This window comes from Meleagris gallopavo, chromosome 2 (assembly GCF_905368555.1).
Source record: "Meleagris gallopavo chromosome 2, MGAL_WU_HG_1.1, whole genome shotgun sequence".
Lineage (NCBI taxonomy): Eukaryota > Metazoa > Chordata > Aves > Galliformes > Phasianidae > Meleagris > Meleagris gallopavo.
The window spans coordinates 106919813-106943268 of NC_139405.1; the positions used below are offsets into that span (position 1 = coordinate 106919813).

Sequence of the window (23456 nt, forward strand, 5' to 3'; positions counted from 1 at the left end):
AGCAAAGCTTCTTGATCATCTTACAAGAAAACTAAAGTATCAAGATGCTGATTTTCACAGGAACAGAAAATTTTGTCACCGATCTGATGAATTTCTTTTATGAATTGTTCTTGGTTTATACTGTTGAGATGGCATGCAAATGACTTTCTCATGTAGGATCTACAGGGAAACATGGCTGGAATGAAGGCAGGTAATCCACTAAGCTTGGTCTTTAGTAGCAATGAAATAATTCAGTGTACATTTCAGGAGACATGAAGAGGCCTATCCCTTAACATCAGTTTGAAGGCTCACACTAGCTACATCTATCTCTGGTCCTGAGGCCAACTGGAATTGCACAGCTTGTGTCCATACAGCTTAACATTTTCTCTCTTAAAACAGGCTGGATGCACCCAGGCTTCAAATTAGGAAAGATCCCTGTCCTGTGCTTACTCTCAAATCATAATGGTCACCATCTGGGAAAGTGCATTGGTCTGGACCAAAGCTCTGCCAGGAGCTTGGCCAGCAATATAACCTTATAGAATATTGGGAGCCAGCTCTTAGTCCCATAACTTGGCTTTATTTTGTCTGCTAGTACAGCTGTTGAGCCTAACTCTGGTCCAAGATCATGTTAGAAATCCACTACAAAACAAACAAACAAACAAAAAGTCTTTGTTTTGTTTTGTTTTTGTTTTTAATTGTTTCAGTTTTCTAACAGCACAGCTTTGTTCTTTCAAATATGAAAGTCAACCATATTCAGTTTGGGTATCTTGAGCTGCACTTTCATAAACAGAGCAGCATGGGAAAGCTCAGAAGATATTTCTTGACCTCTTACAATTGCTGGGGAAAGGGATGGACTTGAGAAGACCAGGAAAAAATGATCAGGCCAGTACATATCACTCTTGCATCTTAGATACATTCTTGTTCCTCATCTGCTTTCCTTTCATTTGATTCGTATTACACGAAGAGCTTGATGCTATTTCTCATTTTGATATACAGAGAAACAATCAGAATACACCAGGGAAAATTTGTGGCAACGCCTAACATGTATAAGTCATGCAATGAACATTTTCAGCCTTGGCTAGCACTGAGATCAATAATTCAGTGTGGGGTAACTAATACCTACCACTGTTGGTAGGGTAAAAGTGTGAAAGAAAGCGGGTGGATTCCTAGCCCTGGTATGCTGTTTAATTTCTCTCCTAATCTCGTGTATACAGGATGAGGGTGAGGATAATTAGCTGTCAGAGCAGACTCGTGGCATGTGGCATTCCAATCACTCAAGGTCCTTAGATGATGGTCAGGCATCCTTTCAGAGAGGTATGCTCCAGCTCTTTGAGGAGCTATTAGAATCCTCATGGGCTGGGATTCGTGCTCCATAGGAAGTTGAAGAAGTCGACCACAGTCCCTTCTGGCCTTGGTATCCTACAAGGTCCACGCAGCGACAAGGAGAGGACAGCACTTGGGGGTCTGGCCTTCAAAACACTTTCCCACCCAACTCTGCGAGCTGTTTTTATTTAGTTACATTTAACTATATGAAATAATTGGCCAGCTAATTAATCCCGTTTACAAGCTTTGTCGGATTCTTCAGCTGTCAGTCATGCCCGAGCCCGGGGCCGGCGTTTAGTCTCAGCTTCCTTCTTCATGTGACTTGGTCTCCATGGCTACAGGCTGCATCTGCTGACACCCCACTCTCTATTTACTGCTTAATTAAGAATTTCACGCTCAGCCCTTATCTGCTGCTAAGAACAAGAACACACTGTTAAGAAACTCCAAATTTAGGCTGCAGCACAAGGAAAGCATTTCTTGTAGCCCTGCCTGTGTGGAGCCTCTTTAACTACCCTCTTGGCAACCGCGCTGCCACCCTTCAATCAAAAATCATTAAATGGGGCAGAGATAATGAGCATGTAGCATATCAAAAGGAGGATGTTTGCTCGGGCTAAGGAGGAAAAGCTGTAAGGGCCCATAAGCAGCCGCCACTTCAAAGGGAGCAGAGGCTGATAAAGAGTCATTTGTTCCTGTTTGACTTATGTAAAAGGTCTGGTATGTTGGAGGCCCGTCTCGCAGACGCGGGTCCCCCCTCTCGGTGCTCGTGTGTCAGCAGCCGGGCAGCTGGGCCCAAACGCCATCAGCCCAAGCATGTAATCACCCGACCCCGCGCCCACAATGGGCACTTGTAGGGGGTGGACGGGGGACAATGGGGACACAATTATTGCAGCTGCTTCAGGAGGGCCATCATTCTTCCTGCAGAACGGCGTAGGCCCTGGCAGGGCGGAGGGGAGAGCTCCGGCGTATTATTCATACTCTGACTTTGGGAAGCACATCACCGCACCGGTGGGGTTTCGACAGCTGCTTGTGTCCCGCTTCGTCCTAATAATTGTACATTCTGTCAGGGGTCAGCTTACTTTTGACCCTCTGCCTTTGTGCCCGCTGGGACGCTTTTTAGGGCGAATGGCGGGGAAGTGGCAGGGCTGCGTTACGTCCAAAATTAACGTCAGTGAATACAGATCAGATGCCAGCTCATTCATGGGCAGGCTCCCGAATTCACACAAGGGGGGGGGGGAAAGAGGAGGAGAAGGGGAGGGAAGACCCTATGGAGGAGGAGATATTGTTATTCAAATGAAGAGGGCAGCTGAGCAAGGCCACCTTGGCTCATGGATGACTTGGGTGTTGTGCACGCTCCCCCTGTCCAAAATTGCCCAGTGACATGCAAGTGTTTCTCTATGGGAAAGAAAAAAAAAAGCCTGATACAAAAGGCAAGAAAACCTACCGTATGGAGGGGATTAAGGGAGTTAAGTTGCCTTGATGTGTTGCTTGCTCACACTTTTGTAAATGAGACGCAGGCGTGGGACCATACAGGGGGTGCTGAATAGGGAGAAATCATTGTGATGGGGAGCACTGCTGTGATGTGGGGCACCTGTGCTGAAATCCTGCTAACAAAGATGCTTGCTGCTACCTACATATGTCACCTCTGTTTACCAGTCCCTTTAAAAATAATCTTTTCAGACCAAGGAGAATTGGTATTCAAGGAGGGAGAGCCCCATTTCCCTGCTAGTGCTGAATGAGGGGAAGTGAGGACTCAGACCATCTTGGTCTGAGGAACCTGGGGAGAATCCAGTCTCTTTGACACCATCAGCTTTGCTCTGACGCTTCTCAGTCTTTGTAGCATCGCCTTTTGTTTCTCTGGGGCACCCCATGTTGTGAGAGAGGTGCTCCTCAGTGACAGGCTTTGAATTGATGTGTGGTTTCCCTCTGAGACAGAGGAGGTTTAGGTCAGATATTAGGAGGAAGTTTTTCAGCCAGAGGGTGGTGAGGCACTGGACCAGGTTGCCCAAGGAGGCTGTGGATGCCCCATCCCTGCAGGCATTCAAGGCCAGGCTGGATGTGGCTCTGGGCAGCCTGGGCTGCTGGTTGGCGACCTGCACATAGCAGGGATTGGAACTGGATGAGCACTGTGCTCCTTTTCAACCCAGGCCATTCTGTGATTCTGTGATTCCCAAATGCTGTTTCAGGAGGACAGCCTTCATGTGGAGTGACCACATTGTACCAAAAAAACCCTTCTTGTAATGGGAGAGGTGGAAAGAAACATCACACTGTGGGACATCTGGGATATTTTTAGGAGAAATGTCCTGTGTAAATGACAATAATAACATTATGAGCTTTTTAAGTCTGTTACAAATACGAGCATATGGTACCACAGCGTGGGATTGCTCCTTGGTTAAGGTCTCTGGGCAATACTGGAATTGGCTGCAAACCAGAGAGATGTTGCTTCCTTTTTGTTCACTTTTGAAGCGTTTAAACCATTTTCTCTTGGAATAAAACAAAGCATTGGCTTGCTCCATCTCTCCATCCCACATGGCTTTTATTTTTTTTCCTGAAATGGAAGTGCTTGTCACGAGCAATATTTGTGAACATCTCTGGAAGGATTATCAAACTTTTTCTTGACCCCAAATGCATTTTTTCCTTAGACACAGCTTTTACCAAGACAGGTCACCCTGCTGACTTTGCTCGGGCTGCTCATGTGTGAGTTGTTAAGAGGGCCCGAGGCCTGATCTCGTGTTACTGCTGTGTCAGAAGCAGGTCTGCAGTTTCCGTGGTTGTTCAAAAAAAGATATAATTTGATTACACTTATTGTCTTTCTAAATTCCTGGAGAATGATCTCACTTCCAGTTTGCTCCACGGGTTGTTGTAGTTGCTTCGTGTAGGAGAAAAACAGGCCCTTAAGACAGTTTGGTTCTAATATTAAAATACAGAGAATAAATGTATTTTTCTTCAGCCTTATTGCTCAGGGACAAAAGGGAATCCTAGGTGAAAAGCTTGAAAATTGCATTAATATTTCTTTGAAGGCACTGATATCCTTCCTGATAAAATTCACCCAACATCCATTGTTTTGGATGGTCAGTTGGAGAAATAAGATATGGAAATGCTTCCATCATCCTTTCATCAATGGGCTTGTGAGTGTATGATGTCTGTAGCAGGAATTTGATGGCTTCATCTCCATCGCTAATATGCTGCAAGCAGGAATCAGTCTCTACTTGCCCAGATACTTTTTTACATCATTTCTTAGTGCAGTATCCCCAGGATACCATATTTCTGGGCACTTCCTTGAATGACCCAAGCAGAGGAAGGGCAAAAAATCCTATCCCAGGTTCTCCAGTTTCTAGAGGTGTGTCGTACCACATTGTTGATTGTGGTGTCTAAAAGTTTTGATTTCCCTGTGATATATGTTAGCCCAATTGATGTTAAATAGCACAGAGGCACTTGTTATTTGTTAGTAAGGCTATTGGAGCCATTTATCCTGGTTTCAGCCCTTCCTAATATCCACAGGCAAAATTCCCTGTCACTGCAAAGCTGATAAAAGACCAGGTTGCTCCTCCTTCATGTTCACTCAAGGAGCCCTAAACCAGAAAAAAGTTAGTCAGGAAGGCCTATATTTATGATTCACAGCCCAAGCATCCAGGAAGAGCTGTAATAAGGCAGAAAATTGATGAGCCTTATAAAGGTTTTATACAACTAAACCCTGGAGCCTTATAACTGCATTTTGTGAAGAGACACTTTAATTCAATGTTTACTAATGACGTCCTTTGCCTGTATTGCCTATATCTCTTCCTGTCCTGTACAGAAACAATGATAACGTACTCGATAGCAAAACAAAACAACCAGGAGAACTATGTCACCATGGTCCTGATGATTCTGAAGGCCTGTAACTTGCTTTGATCACTTTTCAGGCAATGGAATGCAACAGGTTCATGCTCATTGCATTTCATCCTGAATTAACATTAATAATTGTGATAGCAGCTGGGCTGGGGAGAATTCAGCCCTACATTCCTGCACTGATGTGGAGGGTACAGATGACCTATGGTGGTTTGAGTTGTCATGCTGTGTGGTTGGATGACACCTCCAGTGTGAGAGGTTTTTGTTCTTTTCTCAGAAAATGGCTGTACCTAGTTAACCCTTAACAGGTCCTTTCGTCGCTGGGTGCAGGATCTGAACCCCTGTATGAGGTCTTTAGAATACTGAGAAGATTTTTTGTACCCGGAGGATTTAATTAGGAGAACAGCTTTTCTCTGAACAATAAAAACATCTCTGATGAGACAATTGCACCGTAGTGTTGGAAAAATCAAGCAAAACCTATTCATCAAGAAATAGATAGTGTCAGGCTTGGTTCTCTCACTTGTTCTAACACTTCTGTGAATTGATGTAACACTTTTGGCTCCAGATTTGCTCTCCTAAAAGTGAGAGGAGAAGGAAGGACATCTTAAAAGAGGATCAAAAATGGCCCTCCAAGGCAGTTGTTTCTTAGTAGTCTCCCAGTCAGACTGTGGCTCTGAAAGCGTGACTTTCTTTCCCTTGCTAGTCTGTGTAGCCTAGAGGAGGAGCTCAGCCAGAGAGATTAATTTCTCCTGATACAGATATCTTCCATGAGTTATCTAAGCCTACCTTGGTTATCCTTTATAGTCTACAGAAAGGTCTCTCACTACAGCATATCTCATCCCTAAGGAGTATAATAACATGGATGGATAGTTCTTTTGAGATACCTCCAGTGACACCATGAGGGTCCAAGCTGACTAACTTGTCATCATTTTGGATTAGGTGAGATGTATGCCCTCTGCAAGGGTTAATGTCGGAGGAGGCAAGTGCCCGTAGAAGAGTACTGTCTAAAAGCCAGATTAACTGTATGCCAAAGACTTTAAATGAGTATTTGATCCAGCAGGTGGCAACCCTGCCCATGGCAGGGGGCTTGGAACTAGATGATCTTTAAGGTCCTTTCCAACCCAAGTCATTCCATGGTTCTATGTTCCTATGACCTTCATGTCATTTTTCACCTTCTGACCACCCAAGGACATGGTGTTGTTCATTTTGAGCACCATGTGATGGTTTGGGGCAGATTGGCTTGAGTGAACATGAGTTAGACCACAGCTACCACTTGGAGATAAGGTGTCGCTGAGGAACGGGGCTAGGGCACCTGATTACTAATTAATCAGATATGAGAAAAACCTCATGGAATCAGTTTCTATTTAATTATGGAAGCCTCATTTGGCATAGGAGCATATGCTGCTAACTCAATCGAGTGCTTTCAACTGACATCAAATAGTAATTATCGGAAAGAATCAAGTTTTTTGATTATTCATACTAATTTATTGAACACTTAAAATTAATGAACCTCAGTTATTTTAAATTTGCTCAGCTGCACTGGGAGAAAAAGAGGGAGGTAGGGAAGGGTGATTCTCACAATTTAAAAGTACAGAGACTTGTTTAAAGATAAAATAAGTAAATTACAATACGGCATGAAATCCCTTCGGTGGGTTGATACGTGTGTAGGAAAGTTCTGACAGAACTGAGGAAAGTTCTGACAATGGCTTTATTTATACAATTCTTCTACCCCCCAAAATTCTTCCAATGGCATTTTAGGGTCACCAGAAGGGGTTGGGCAGCGTAGAGGAGATTTATCTGTTTGGCAGAGCGTTTCTATTTTAACCTACGATTGTTCCAGTCTGGTGACTGAAAGGAAGTGCCTTTATATGCCACTGGAGCTGAAGAAGAGGTAGCCTTTCAGCTGGCTCTGAAGCAGTTTTCTTCTGCTCCTCTTAGCTTGCTTTGCATTATCCTGACCCCTCTCCTGCTGACAATATACTGGCAGAAAGGTTACAACTGTGATAATTGCTTCTGACCTCTTTTCACAGTACAGAACACAGGGTCCCTGTCTTCAGTCTATAAAGTCTGACTAATTAAAGCATCTCTTTTAGATACCAGATTTGGTGGGGGGAGGAATCAAAACCAAACTACAAAACAAAAGCTGTAATTTGTTGCTCGATCCAGTTAATACATTATGCATTCAATGGTGTAATATTGCTTGTGTTAGTGGAACTGCTGTGGATTTATAGTGGGATAAATGAGATTCATGTTCCAGCCTAGAATTTCTGATTGTTGAATGTTTTCTTTTAGCTCTTTCTAATGAGTTGTCTTGAGACCCTTAGTATCTGCAAATTAAAATGTATTTGTTTACTCCCTTCTCAAAATACAAAAAAAAAAAAGACAGAAATGAGTTGGAAAAAACACATAGTAGTTCCTAAAAAATCTTGTCGTTAGAAATGTAAAATGTTGTCTGAAAGCCATGTGTAGCAATTCTCTTGCTGTGAATTTTTGTTGTTGGTTTGGTAAATTTTTAAGGCCGTGCTGTAACTCCCTACAATTCTGTGTTCAGTCACAGGAGCTGACTTAATTCATCTTGAGCTGAAAGAGAAGGAAAGAGCCCCTTCACCTACATCAGGTGCGTGAGTCTGTGTCGGAAAGGTTCAGTCTGGGAGTCACACCATTTCCTTTTTACTACTTGTTCAGAACTATATTGCTGCATTTCACTTCAGTGTTTTGTACATCTATCAACCCAACAGGGGCTCTTGGCATTCATTTAAGCATTTCATTGAGCCGTATCTACCATTGCTCGTGATAAATGTGTGATTCCACATTATAAAAGACCATAAACTTTTGTTAAGAAATGCCACAGAAGATCAGGTAGGTCATGGGGAATGTAAGAGAACAGTGTATTTTAGTGCTCTGCAGTCATCTTAGTGTAATAGTCTGACATTACTGCACAGTTGCACACCGAGTCAGACAGCATAATACACCAGAGATGGAGGAGACCTCCAAAACTGGATCTGAGTTTCATAGCCGCCCTACTGTTTATTATCAACAATAATCATTTATGTAGCAATAAGGCGTAGGTATTTTTTACAGAGCATTTTCCCCCTGAACAGATAAGTAAAGGAATACCCAGCCTTGAAGAGCTGATCCTGAGCTTCATTTCACTGTATGCTAGCAGCAGACTTTTTCTTCTCCGCAGTGCTCTTGAGTGGTTTCTAGTTCACTGCATGTAGGCATGAGTTTGCCCCTGTGTTTTCAGTGATGTCTGGTGAAGCTCCCCTCATGAAAATAAAACCATTTCAGCCAGAGGTAGGTGCTTGCACAGGCCTCCAGAGGGAGGCCCAGTCTGCATTAGTCTGGGACATGAGAAACCGTGTGTGTGCAGGACTTCCCTGAAGGCTTTCCTTCCTCTGCTGATGGCACAGCAAGCTTAAGTAATTAATTTGTAAGACCGGCTCATTAGCTGTCTAAAATGCAAGCACAAGTACCTACACTTTGTGAATTTTATTTCTCCCAATGTTTTCCTGATGCTGCTGAGACTCGAAAGTTTCCCTTTGGATTAAGCTGAACATTAAAAATAAAACTTTGTAGGAGTTGCTACGTGTCCCAGTTAAGCTTGTGTTTCACCACAGGCCTTCGTTACCACATGCACAGAATTGCTTTTCTATGGGCTAAAAATCTAGTGAGAGTTAATTACTCATTTTTAAAAAAGCTTTCATAATTTAGCATATTCCAGGAATTCAGTCTGTTTTCTAGAACACTGGTGAAGAAAAACGTGTGAGAAGAGTTGACATTTTTTTGATAGAGTTATTTACTATTTTTGTCCTCTGGTATTGCCACAAAAGAAGAGGTGACTGGCTTTTATCTTTGCTTGTTCATTTCAACTTTGTGTTCAGAGTGCTCAGAGCCTTGGATGATGTAAGTAAAAATAATCATAGAATCACCAAGGTTGGAAAAGACCTCTAATTAATCCAGTCCATCTGTCCACCTACCACCTGTATTTCCACTAAACCATGTCCCTTAGTACAACATCTGAATGTTTCTGGAACACCTCCAGGGACAGTGACTCAACCTCCTCCCTGGGCAGCCTGTTCCAGTGCCTAAACACTCCTTTGGAGAAGAAATGTTTCCAAATGTGCAACCTGAACACCCCCTGATGCAACTTGTGGCCATTCCCTCTCATTCAATCACTAGTTACGTGGGAGAAGAAGCCATTCCCCACCTCACCACAACCTCCTTTTTGGTAGTTGTAGAGAGCTATAAGGTCTTCCCTGAGCCTCCTCCTTCTCTTCTCCAGACTGAACCATCCCAGTTCCCTCAGCTGCTCCTCATAACACCTGTGCTGGAGACTCGTCACCATGAAGTTGTTGTTTGTGATGCATATTCACAAATCATAAGCTAAGTGTGATGAAAAACCTCAAGATTTGCTTCGCTTTTCCTGGATCCCAAAGAATTTGAAGCTGTTTTTCAGCTATCTTCCTGAAATTTAACTCCAAAAATACAGGTTTGGGAGAGAGAGTTTTTTTTTTCTCCTATTGGCAACTTCCTTTAAGAATGGAAGGCAACATAGAGCAGTTAGTGTTGCTTCATCACTGACAAAAGGAGGATGGTAATGCCACAGATGCTTAACTATCTCAGAAACGATAATGCTCTCAGCTACTGAAAGCAGTAATTCTCTCTTCATATGTCTATTTTGTAGATCCTTCTGATTCTGTTTTGAAATGGTCGCACCCAGAGACATGGAAGGATGTAGAAAAAGGTTGGGGTGGATTCAACTGTAGCATCCCAGGCCCAGGAGAAGACGTCATCATCTTACCCAGTAAGGACGGAAATGATGGTGTTTAATTTCTGTAATGGTGCTTAGATCTCTCTATGTTAGTACAGATACAGCATGTGTTCTTTGTCACCAACTATTCTACTCTAGTGTATGCAGGACCAGATCATGTTGGTCTCTTGACTACAGTAACAAGTGTGATTTTTGGAACAGAATAATATTTTCTGTTTACACATGCATGTAAACAGACAAAGTGTTACTCATGCTGATGTTCAGGCTTAAATATATTCAGGGACTTTATTTTAGGAGTAGAATCACGGGTCATAAAGGTCTCATCTCTTGGCCTACTTCTCTGTGTTTTGTGCAGGGAGGACATTTCACATTTCCACAGTTGTGCCACATTCCATATTATTCTCCTATTGCACTTCTTGGTATCAGTGATAACCTCTCAGTCCATTTGCCATGAGTGCTTCCCAGATGTTTCAGTATCTATCTGTATTTCAGTCTCAAACTTCAGTTACATTTAAATACTGATTCAGTTTACAGTTTTATTGCATGAATGCCTTTCTGTATTCTAGCAAAGATATGATGGAGCTTGCAGCAACATTTGGAGGAGAAAACTTGTGATAACCTTTTTACATAAAAGCTGACCCTGATCTGATCAGGAAGTTAGACTAGATGAGCATTTGGGGTTCCTTTCAGATTGAATTATCTTATGATCCTCTGAATGCTGTGAACCTGATGTACTCTGGGACTTGGTGCTTCTCCTCATTTCTGTGAAACTTTGTAAGTCTGTGTGCCTAGCACAGTTCCACATCTGGAAATAGGGGTAATGCTGCTTCTTGTCTCTTACTCTTCCATGCGTTTCTGGCATATGAAATCAATGTGGAAAAAAGTTTCTGTTATTGTGTGCTCGCATTTTGGTGTGGAGTGTAAATAGCAGTTTGGACTTAATTATGTATCATTAAAAATATATCATCAGTGTACTGAAAAACAGGCTAACAGCCTTTAGAATTCTGTGCCTGGGAGCTAAGTGCTGGGAAAACTGGGAGGGAAGAGGTCTCAATGTAATCAGTTTGGAGTTTCTCATTTGCTGAGACAGTTGGAAAGTCTGAAAAGACAGACAAGGTCTGCTGATCTTTCCCTATACTGCAAGACAACATCTTTGCTCAGACCTTCTGTGAGCAACTGTCTGTCCTTTAGAGCTGGAAGTTCTCTGGGGAGATCTTCCAGATATGAGGATGATTGACAGTATCAGTGGTCACAAGTTGTGCCAGGTGAGGTTTAGGTTGGTTATTAGGAAGAATTTCTTCATTGAGAATATAGTCAAGCACTGAAATGGGGTGCCCATTACTGGAGGTATGTGGACATGATGCTAAGGGACATAATTTAGTGATGGGACTCAGTAGGTCACGCTGGTGGTTGGATGTGATCATCTAGAAGGTCTCTTCCAGTGAAGATAATTCTGTGATTCTGTAACTGTTGAGTTGGATTTTATTTTGTTTTCCTTATTATGTGTCCAGAACGTGTTCTTAGCATCAAATCTTCTACAGAAATAAGTGGGAAAAGTCCTATGCGTGTAGCAAGAAATAAGTCATATTCAGAAAAGATAAGTCACACTGTCCCCTCACTCAGCTTCTTTCATGGAGACAGTCTGCATTGACTTGAAGGCCGGATAGAAGATTTTTGTCTGAAACATTCCCATCCTTGAAATTTCTGTTAGGTTTGACAAAATTTCAGATTTACTGAAAAACTTTGTGAAGTTATTTTAATTTCAGCAAATAGTTTTTCTGAAAACAAAAGGCCTTACATATTCACAAAATTAAAATATTTTATACTGTTCTTTTTCTTTTCAGGGAGGGAATATTTTAATGTTTTCAAATTGCAATACTGTAATATTTATTTTGAAAAATACTTATTATTTGATTTTTTTTAAGCTAAAAAACGTGTCCCCGATGACGTATTTGCCAGTTCTGTAATGTGGAGGTCTCAAATATCCAAGGACATTTCAAATGGGGCTAAATGTCTAAATTAATTTACTATGATTGATGCTTAGGCACTTTGTTCTTATCAGATGACTTAGTTAAGGCATCGTAAAGTGCATCCTGATCAGCATTTCTACAGACCACATTCTGGAGTACCTGGAGAGAAAGTGCAGCTTGCCATTAATGTATGTCCTCTAAACCATTCTGTGAAGGTGTGTATTTATTTCCCTTGTGTGTATACACAACACTGCATAAAGGCCTAGCCAGTGCAAATCTGTACCAGAACAAGAGGTTGACCCTAATCTACAAAGTCCAAGTGTGGCACCCAAAACAGTGGGTTTGCTTGCTTTTCTCTTCCAACAGCAGTACTCCACATGTTAAACTTGTACCTGTTTGCCAGTGAGAAAGAGATAAAATGTCCTTTCTCCCTGGTTCCTATGCCACTCTCACCTCTGTATCTGACCCCTTTTGTAGACATTAAACAGCGATGCATTTCCTGCGTGCTTAGCTCTCTTTCTAGTCCTCTTGCTATGGATGCATTTTGCATTTTGCCCTTCCTTGATCTCAAAGAACAAGACAAGAGAACTACAACAGATCACGTTTCAACTTCTTGTGTATCAATTATACCCAGATCAACAAACACCCCAGCTTAGAACCCATGACCAAAGCATTTCAGCCTTCAAAAACTATAACTACGTGTCAGAGACAGATAAGAAGAAGCACAAGAGTGCCAGTGGTAGTGGATGCCTCTGTACTGACATTAATTAATTATATAGAGTGTGTTCCTACAGTCACAGGAAGCAAATTACACAGAAATAGGAGGTAGTAATTAAAAAAGCTTGGCTAACGGTTTGGAGTTTGATTGTTCTGATTAGATTAGGAAAGCAAAAACTGGTTGCTGAGGTTCTGGTGGTCCTTTGCTGCATTGCAAATTCACCTATGAGGAAACTGCCTCTGTGTTTCCTGCAAATGTCAGCCTAATCCTCTTCCTAGAGTGTCTCATTTTAAGCTGCTGCATGAGATATTGACCATACCACAAGGCTCTGTCTATATGCCTAAGCTGTGCCTGAAGCATCGCACACTGCCCACAGCCCAGCCCAACTGATCTAGTTCTAGAACTGGAAATAAGACTGCTGCATCAGCGTGCTGATATACCAGAACTAATTAGCTCTCCTGAGAGGCAAAGCTCGTTAGCTTAGGCCTGTTGCTGTGCAATGTGGCCTCACAGTCTTTGGGGTCAAAATTTAGTGCCTGAGTGGGATTAGACACTGGGAGCTTGCAATTCTGAATTGCAGTGTTCAGCTCCTCCACTGCAGGCAGTGAAACTGTCTGCTCTTCAGAGGAGCTTTACTGAGTAGAAAAACCACAGCTAAGTGTGTAACAGACAAAAAGAAGGAAACAGTATGTGAAAATGGTAGGACTGGTGGACAGGCGTAGTCTGTGACCATCTTACTCCTATCAGTGATAAAAAATACCTTGGCTTCTATCACTAGAATTGAGACGTGATTAACTGGTGTGCAGAAACCCTTCTCCTCACCCTTCTATTTCTGGAATTGTTCTTCTGTTTTAGCCCAGAAATAGCAACATGAGTACGAACACAAATTTGTTCATCTCCTGAACTCTCTTGAGAAAGAGCTACTTGATTGCTCATCTGTCTTTTCTGATTACCCTCTCTTGCTTCCTGCTTTCTTTCTCCTCTCCTCCTCATTCTTTTCGGCTTGAAGATGTTGAAACCTGTATTGATGGTAGGAGTTGACAGTGTGCAGTGTCTTAAATTGGAATCATAGCCATTATTAGTGTGACAAGTGCACCGTATGCTCAAATGAAAGCACCTAAAATGTGACTAGGCAAGAAGAAATTTCAGTCCATTTGTCATACCTTGCTTTGCTGCCACAACTGTGTATATGAGTTTTTAGTTGCAAGAAATGTGAGGTCCTTGCTTGGATCTAGAATCTAGAATGAAACAATTAAGAGCTGTTTAGTCACAGCATTTTATTCACATTTCCCTTCCCATTTCACAGAATCATAGAAGCTTGGGTTGAAAAGGACCACAACGCTCATCCAGTTCCAACCCCCTGCTATGTGCAGGGTCACCAACCAGCAGCCCAGGCTGCCCAGAGCCACATCCAGCCTGGCCTTGAATGCCTGCAGGGATGGGGCATCCACAGCCTCCTTGGGCAACCTGTTCCAGTGCCTCACCACCCTCTGGCTGAAAAACTTCCTCCTCATATCCAACCTAAACCTCCCCTGTCTCAATTTAGGACCATTCCCCTCTGGATCCCTCTGTTTCCCCCTGCTCCAGCAGAGCCATCTAGATCAGGGTGCCCAGCAGCACAGCCAGGGGCTGTGGGGGATCTCCAGTGAGTAACCTATTTTAGCTACTCCTAATTATCTGTTCTGGAAGCTAACCACAATGATTTTCAGCTTGAGAGCCAAGTCCTGGGCCTATTTCTGATATGCTCTGCATTACTGTGTCAGTCGTCTCAGCCCTGAATGAACAATTTAAAAAAAAAAGCAAGTAATGGGTGTTCAGATCTTGTTTCTAGTGCAAAGAACTGCAGTGGGGGACTTTGATCCAGGCCTGACACAGTGCTGAAATCTCTCAGTGAATCTGGACAGCTGGAAATAAGGATGAGTATGAAGGTCTTCTAGTTTTGCCCTGTTTGAAAGCATTGGTGAAACTCAGAAGTTCTTGCAGCAGAGGTGGGTTGCTCCTGTTAAATTAACTTTTAGTGCTGGAGTGCTGCAAGTCTCCTTAGTGTCTGACTCCCCTGAAGGTCTAAGTCTCTTCCAGCTGGATAACTTTGGCTTCAGGAATGTGTGGTGTTATCTCTCAACCCTCCAGAGCTGCAGCCGTCCCGCAGGGACTTCTTGCATTCACCACACAGGCTTGGGCAGCTTCTGCACCTTGAAAAACAAGCTGGAGGAGTTTAGTCATGCTGGTCTGGCAGCATTAGCTTCTCAAGCCCTTGGATTTTCAGGGCTTTGGTTTATGGTTTTCAGTGTGACACACTCCTGACGCAGCGCGCTCGGGGTTGGAAGGAGAACGTGTTATAATTCTGGCCGATGGAATGTATTTTGAAGGGCATTGGTATGATATCATGTAGCCTCTGGCAATTTCTTTTTCTTCCTCTTCTTCTTCTTCTTCTTCTTCTTCTTTTTTTTTAGTGGTGGAATTCACTTTGTTATTCATTTTCTGATTTTGATTTTCTTTGAACTTTTTCTGTTTGAAGAGATGAATGCTGGAGTACTGTATCTCATATAATAGCTCTTCTGTTGTGCCTGATTTCCATTCAATGGCATGCTATGGTGTTTTATAGTGCAATACAGTTGATCAAAGGCATTTTGTGTCAGTGCTGGAGTCATTAGCGAGTTCTCAGTGTGGTACATCTGAACGTTAAGACTGTAGCATACCTGTGAGCTTTTGTGTAGAAGAAAATATAGGGATAATGAAACGTAGCCCTGTTTTCAGGCTTGAACTATCGCTTTCTAAAAGCGGTTGCTTGCTATTATGAGAATGTCTTCATTGGAGAATTTTGGACTCAATTTTGTCATTCTGTGAAAGTAAATCTCTTGAGCTCAGTGACTGAAGGTTTATGATTTTAACCCCTTTGTAGCCATCTCCTTAGAATACATGACTGAGGATATTCTGTATGGACTGTGTTCATCCTGAGGCCTCCCTTGAATCTGTTTGTCTTCCTCAAGCATGCAAGAACCTGTTTGGCTGTGAAGGAGCCTTCTGTTGTCTCTACAGAGCAACATTTCCCCCTCTGAGAACTTCATACCCCAGGCATCACACCCTGTGGCTCTATTCAACTGAGGAAACCCCAGGTTTGCAGACATTCTCTGGGAGAATTTCTTATAACTGTGTTTCAGGGCTCACACGTATGATGCTACAGTTACAGAGAGGCCAGAATTTCCTCCAGGAAACCTTTTTTAGAAGGATGTGCAACTCAGCAAAAAATACCTGTTCAAGACAGGAACCTGACATATAAATAGTATGCCTAGGAGCCCTTCTTTTCCTTGTAAAAATGTTTCAGTCCGTGTTTGATGAATATACTTATGGCCTTTGTTAGCTGCAGCTTTTTGCCACGTTCTCGAGCTGTGATTTCACCAACTAGATACCCGTTCTGTCTGAGAGATACCATTTTAACAACATCTTTCCCCTTATTCTCTTCTCTGTTTCGTATCCTCACATATTGTGCCTAGGCTTCTCAGTTCTGCAGGGCATAGGACTATACCTGTCCTGTAAAGAGATTATAGACAGGAGTTTCTTCATGCCTATGAAAATATACGAGTACTGTCGGTATGAGATTTAGGGAAAAAATGTTGCACTCGCATTTGCTCTGTAGAGACTTACTATGTCGAAATGCTGAGAGGATGTCACATGCTTGAATGATGCTTCAGCCCGAGGATGCAGGGATTTTTTTTGAGATGGTCTGAGTGACCATGGATAGCTGCACTCCTTGGCGTAGGCTTTGAGAACGGAGCAACCAGTGTGTCCTTTGCAGATATCCAGAAAGAAAGAAGGAAAAAAAACGGAAAGGAAGTCTGGGAAGACTGAATTACAAGGACGGTGTATGAAGAAAGGATGAGCAAATCTGTAAGCAGACCCAGGTCCCCCGAGCATGCAGTGGTTCCCTCTCCCCACACTCCTGTGACACATCAGGACTGCAAAACCAAAGGACTTGGGCATGCTAACATTGAACCAACCTACTCATATCGTTGCAGTCCCCTTCTGCGTGTGCTTTGTGCGCTTTTATATTTCCTGCAGCTAGTCTGAGAAGATTTAACAAACCTAGTTTGCATGTTTCCAGCAGGAGACTTTCCCTGAGCTTCCTATGGCAGGGTCATTTCTGTTTTTGACAAAGAAGGTGCTAGTGGCAGGAGCAAAACTGTTAACATCTCATTCACTTCTGAAGACGTTGCATGTCAATAGGATTTTCAGGTGGCCCATTCACACTTCTTTGTCGAAGGCCACTGGAAAATGTGTGCTCCTTAATCCCTCCTGTTTTCTATAGCTGTGCCACACAATAAATGCGCATAATATCAAAGGAAGGCCACAGGAAATCTCTGAGTAGGATTTGGCAGCTGCCCTTATGTTAACAATAGACGTTTTCTGCAAGTTATTTTTATGAAGACCACAATCCTACGAGGGACTTCTGCTCCACATTAAGAGTCTGAATGGCAGCATCTCATCGAACCCTTCTCTTCTTTACAGGCTGTGTCTGAGATGCACCATTCCAGGAAGCTGCTAGTCTTGTTGATAACGAAAGGAGCTGCAATTTAAGGGTCTGAGGTGGTTTCCAGTGGAAACCTCCCAGTGACATTAAAGAACATTAGATGTGTCCTGAGGGAGGAATTCACCTCCTTGTGGTGGACTACCATTAAGATACGTGCTGGTTAAGTCCTGCTCATGCCCTAGAATGAAAGCTTAATTGGCATTTGGATGGCTCATCGACTGTAAATTTGCACATTTGGGGGGCAGCAGTGATGTCAGTGTGCTCAGCCAATGCTAGTCCAAAATTAACAGAAATAAGCTAGCTCAGGAAATCATGAATTGATCTCTGGTGATATCCAATGCTTGGTCGAAGTGAGGATCAAGGAATTTGGAAATGGGGTCAGAAGTCACTCACGTTCCTTGCTTTATCCTGAAGTAGCTGAGGGAACGATGATTCCCCTGGTTTCTGTCAACCAACCAATTAACAGGGAATGCGATAGTTTTTCACTTCATTCGTTCTTGTTCTCTGCAATATCACGAGGGAAAAATATTGTCTGGATAGCTTAAATTATTCACTCTGTATTGTATTAGTTGATCAAGATTTATTTTCACAAATAGAACCAGACTCATGCAATGAGAATGGCATGTCTCCAACTTGCTGCCATTCATATGCATTCTTAATGTTCAGATGTGACATTTGATGAGACTTACGCATGCAGATATGAATATATTACAAATATAATGTTATCATTCATTTATCAGATTAAAGTCATGCCACAGATGCTCAGCTGCAGATGAAGCTCTGGCTGTGGAAGTGGCACAAACACGTAAGTGTTTGTGAACAAGTCCTGTTCCAGTGGTTCTGATTGAAAATTTAAATAATCTAATCTCAAGAAGAGCAAACGTTTCAAGCTTCTCCACTTTCATACTTACATTCCAAATCACTTCCTGCTTTGTTTTCCAGACCGGACCATCCTAGTGGACACAGATCTTCCTCCTCTAAGAGGTCTCTACATCCTTGGGACTCTTGAGTTCCCCACCAACTCCAGCAATGTCCTGAGTGCAGCCTGTATTGTGGTGGTGGGAGGTACACTGAACGTGGGTAAGTCAGCAGCCTGTCTTGGGGATACCTGGAGTTTTATTTCTATTCTTGATGGACAAGAAAAGAAGGAAACCTTTTGGTTTAGTAACCTGCTAGTCATTCTTTTACCTTTTCTCACAGGTAATAGAGATAGGAGAAGAGATAGGCTTTAAGTTGTGCCAGGGGAGATTCACGTTGGATATTAGGAAACATTTATTTTCAGAAAGAATGGTAGTGCATAAGCTGCTCAGGGAATGGTGGTGTTACCATCCCTGGAGGTGTTCAGGAACCCTGGAGATGAGTCACTGAGAGATGCAGTCTGTGGGTATGATGAGGGTGGGCTGGGATTGGACTTGATGATCTTAGATGTCTTTTCCAACCTGAATGATTCTGTGATTCTACTGCTGCAGTACCTATCTGGGTGTCAGCAATGTGGACCCTCAGAATCCACATTGACTATACAAGGATTATCTGCTGAAACTAATTACACGTTCATTTAATAGCATCATATTACAACTACTGCAGTCCTTGCTCCACTGAAGTCAACAGCAAAACTTCTCCTGATTTCATGGTGGCTGAGATTTCATCTGGAGCATGTGGAAGTCCTCCCTACTTCATATGGGGCTGCTTCATAAGACAGTAATTCCTCAGGGAAGGTTCTTATTCAAGCAGTATTCAAGCAGTTCTTGATGTCTATGAGGCTCTTAATTGTTGTAACAGATATTCAAAGCCAATACAAGCAAAAGGTGGAAAAGCATTTTGTCTGAAAATCTCTCCATGTCGTACATTTGGCACAGCTGGATTCAAAACATTTGTTCTTCTCAACCCACTGTACAGGTGAGGGGCTATCTGGCCCCTAATTCTAGTGCTTTCAGAGTCCCCAGTATTACTGGGGTTGTTCCACATTATTTGCAATGGACAGCTCAGTGTTTTTCTGCACAGAAGTTATTAAGCAGCTCCCTTTAAATATTAAGGTTCCTAAAGCCAGGCATTGTATTTACTTGCAGGAATCCTTAGGACTCTGGAATCACATTGTTGATCACTGTCTGACCTTTCTCAAGATTGGTTTCATGAACTTTGAAAAGATAATTTGTTTGTGATCTCCAGTATTTGTTTGTTGTTAATCTCAAGGGACTGTTTAGTTAATACAGCAGTGGCCAAAAGAGTTATTTTGCTGCCTTGTTTTCTATTGTTAATAAAAAAAAAAAAAAAAAAGGGTTTAAAAGCTAAATCTGGGAGGTTAATGTATCTATATACTTAAAAGACTCTCAGTCATTTCTTAGTTCCAATATATGGTACTTTAAATGTGGTTTCATATTAGTTTTAAGAAAAAGCATGTGTTCACTGCTAAAAAGCTTATTAAAAAACATTGAAGCACTTAGCTGCACAAAGTCCCCTGCAGCATATCTGTGACTAGTCATGACATTAAAAGCCAAACAGGTATTTGCAGCTGTTGAATCATGGTCCAGCTTCTTCTGGAGAGATGCCCTTGCTCCAGTTTGAGCTGCAAAGATGATAGGTGGGTAGAAACCTCAAGTTTCCAACATCTTTCACTGGCTTCTATGCTTGCTTCTAAAATTGAGATTGCGTGTGTTTTCCCTTCCTCTTTCTCTTCTCATGTGTTCAAGGCCTAAAGGTAGCTTCTTGGAGCCCATCTGTCCAATCCTGGCTGTTCCATGCCTGAAGGAAGGTTCTGAAGCCCATCTGTCCAATTCTACCCCACCCTAAAGAAATCCTGACACAAAGTAGATAATGAGACAGTTTAGTAAACAAATTTAATAGATGTGGACATCAACATTCAACACTGTCTGAGCAGGATCTGAGGTTGGCATCACATGATCCAATTTCCTCCCTGTTGTGTAACATCTCCATGCCCTGTTTTTGGCATGGGAATCTTTGGCCTTGTAGTTGCTGCAAATCCAGTGGCCTGAGCCAAACCAACACTTTCAGGCAGTATGAGTATTTTGTTCACCTCAGCTGCTAGAGAATGATGATAGGCTCTGGAAACACAACTTACTTGTACTTTGGTACCCTTAAGAGCACTTGGCATCTTACTTTCAGGTAAAAATAAATTAAGTCAGGTGGTTAAAACATAATTGTAAGAAATTCAGTGACATTCGAAATATGTAACAAAGGAAAAATCAGTGAAAAAGTGGAGTTTTTGAAACATCAACCAGATCCAAATTGATTTTGCTAAAACAGTCATTTGTAGTGAAACTGGGATGGGAAGATACGGCAAAAGCTGGGAGATCTGGGACACCTTTGATCTTGGAGGGTCCGTCATCTGTTCTTCAACGTGTGGCATAATCCGTGGTCAGTGTCAATTAAGATCAATAGAATCACAGTGAGCTTTGAGATGATTCGTGCTCTGGAACAGATTGAAAATCCTCTATTAGAGCCTTCAGAAAAATAAGAAGTATTGTGCGGGTCTATCCGCAAAGTAGCTTCTTGGAGTGATCCTAGCCCCACAGCATTGTTGACTCAGGGTGATCTGATGATGATATCAGCAGCAACATTCAAGAAACACCATTTATTTTTACCTTTCTGAACTGGCATGCCTTTAAAAAAATAATTATAACAGAAGAGATGGAGATTTGGAGAGATTAAGTGATGTGCTGAATTCCCTTCAGTGCACAGTTTTAGATGAAGAAAAGTAATGCTGATCTCAATGTTCTTTTTATGTTCTGTCCTGGGATGGTTGCATTCATTTTAATCCAAGTCAGCAATATAGAACAGACAGCATACATAGAAACTGCTCTATTCCTGTGCTGAAAAAAGCTCTCAGCTCTTGATAAGGCTGTAGAAGATGTTGGAGAACCTTCTGTACACATCGATCTGTTGGTTTCATCCTGTTTTCTGCTACGCTCAGTCAGCTTATTTTTTCCTTTTGTAGTAGAGCCCAGTAAGTAATTACCCAGATAGCATTTCTCTTTTCAGTCTCAACATGTCACATTCTTCTTTTTTTGCACATCTCATGATGGCTACTTGTCAATCTTGTCACTCATTTGAGGCAAGAGGCCTCATCCCTGGAGGCATTCAAGGCCAGGCTGGATGTGGCTCTGGGCAGACTGGTCTGCTGGTTGGTGACCATGCACATAGCAGGGGGGTTGAAACCAGATAACCTTTGAAATCCTTTCCAACCCAGGCCATTATATGATTCTATGATATGTTAATGATGATTAATGCTCAACCTCATATGGACAACTGGGGCTCAAAGTGAGTCTTACCAAAGGACTTTCTTCTCCAGTTTCTCCATTACCTGAGTTGTGTGGGTGCCATATTCTTTAGTTGTGAGCTCAGAGTCCCATCTAACAGTTCCATTGCATCTCTGTGCAGCTACACAACTTCTGTTGAACATGGAATACTGTGCATGTACTGCAAGAAGTTTTTCAACCCAGATAACAGAAAAAGCGTTTTGAAAAGTTCATTGCACCATCTGCATCTCCTTTGTTTCATCTCTCAGCTTTCATCTCTTTGTTCCTTGTCCTTTCCAAGCCATTGGTTTCTTTCAACTGATAGTATCAATCTGGGGTAGAGATTTGGTTTGCATGCTTAAGGCACTTGTGTTTACTTGTTACATGTGGACATCAGCCTGTGAGCTGCTTCTGTGGGACTGCTCAGTATGGTTATCTAGGTTAAAATACAGCCTAAGCTGCGCTGCCTGATCTTTGTTATCTCACATGTTCAGGGAACAAGGATTCACCTACATGAAGAAACCACAACATAGTCCATTGAATCATGGGATCATTAGATTTGGAAGGGACCTTTAAAGGCCGTCTGGTCCCACTCCCTGCGCTGAACAGGGACACCCACAGCTCCATCAGTGCTCAGAGCCCATCCAGCCTGACCTTGGCTGTCTGCAGGGATGAGATATGAATATCTCTGGGAAAATAGTTCAGATGCCTAAATATAGGGACTTTGAGGCACTTAGGGCACACTCAGGAATCCCATCTGGCTCTGTTCTCATGTTGATCCATGTCTCCTATCTGCCATCCTCACATGCTGGATTTGAAGAGGTCTAGGGCTCTCAAATGACGTTAGGTATCCATATTTTGGCAGCTGAATCTCATCCTACATCTCACTTATTCATCTCTCACTTCTGGCTACTGGCTGCAGCCTCTTATCTTTTCTGTTTGTTTGGCAGCAGCAGCTATAAGAGGCAACAATATGATGCTTCCTTTGTACAGCTTCATTGCAGAGTGAAGCCTGGACATCTGAAGAAATGGCTTGTGAAGGATAACCAACGCTATGCACTGACCACAAATAAACATTCTGCAGGTCTTCTGGTGACAATACACCACTGTTACCAAAATAGCTCGTCAGGCAGAGTCCAAGAAGTTTCAGATTTGGGAATCACAGAGTTTCTATTGGAGATAGTCACAGCAAGATGCTTAGCAAAGTCTATTTACCAATAGAAGGGAGGAAGCCTTATCTCAGAGAATTCCTTACTCTTATATGCAACAGCTGTTGCAGAGTGTTATGTTGTAAATAAAAGAAAGGTTAGAAGACAGGAAACACTCAGTATTCTGAGAAATAATTGAATGGGATTTGCTGTGGAAAAATAGAGAAAAAAAGCATTAAAAATTGTCAAGAACATCTGGAATCGGAGTAAAATGCGAAAACAATGGAAAATTCTTTTGAAATGCAACAGAAAACTAAATCCAGAGCGAGTGAAAATCTGGGTAGAAAAAATATTCCCTTCTCTCTATTCTCTTTTTCTTTTTTTCTATTTTCCTATGACATATATGGTATTTTTTATATATTGTGCCAGTTTTTCCCAGAAGAGCATCAGTTTAGACCCTCTTTGTGAAAGTGCACACACCTACAGTGAGGCTGTGTGATGTGACAGCACCAGGGAGACTGGGAGGCACACTGTCACTGTGTGGTGGCTGTGAGGCAGCCCAGCTCTCTGGCATCGACATGGTTACTCCCATCTGCACTGAAGAAGGGGAAAAAATATTGCTTGGGAGCTCTGCCCAGGCTGATCTGGGCAAATTAGCAAACTTTGCATCCCAGCTGCAAGAAGATGTGTGTTTGAGAAGGTCCTGCCTACTTTGACAGGCTGAGGGAGCTGGGCTTGTTCAGCCTGAAGAAAAGAAGGCTGCGGGGTGACCTCATTGCAGCCTTGCAGTACCTAAAGGGAGCCTACAAACAGGGGAGTCAGCTCTTGGAAAGGGCAGATAACAGCAGGACAAGGGAAATGGTTTGAAGTTGAGGGAGGGGAGATTGAGGTTGGATGTCAGAGGGAAGTTCTTATGAGAGTGGTGAGGTGCTGGAACA

At 42.5% G+C, this 23456-nt stretch overlaps 1 protein-coding gene across 4 annotated transcripts in view; it reads left to right on the forward strand.

The window, feature by feature from the left end:
- The window catches only part of PKHD1 (PKHD1 ciliary IPT domain containing fibrocystin/polyductin), a 288369-nt gene that overhangs the window by 176270 nt on the left and 88643 nt on the right, over window positions 1-23456 (forward strand). For all 4 annotated transcript variants that reach the window (XM_085218344.1, XM_085218343.1, XM_085218345.1 and 1 more), the window contains 3 exons: window positions 7679-7744; window positions 9815-9934; window positions 18060-18197. In XM_085218344.1, the coding sequence (XP_085074470.1) occupies window positions 7679-7744; window positions 9815-9934; window positions 18060-18197 (324 nt within the window). The remainder of the gene's footprint in view (window positions 1-7678; window positions 7745-9814; window positions 9935-18059; window positions 18198-23456) is intronic.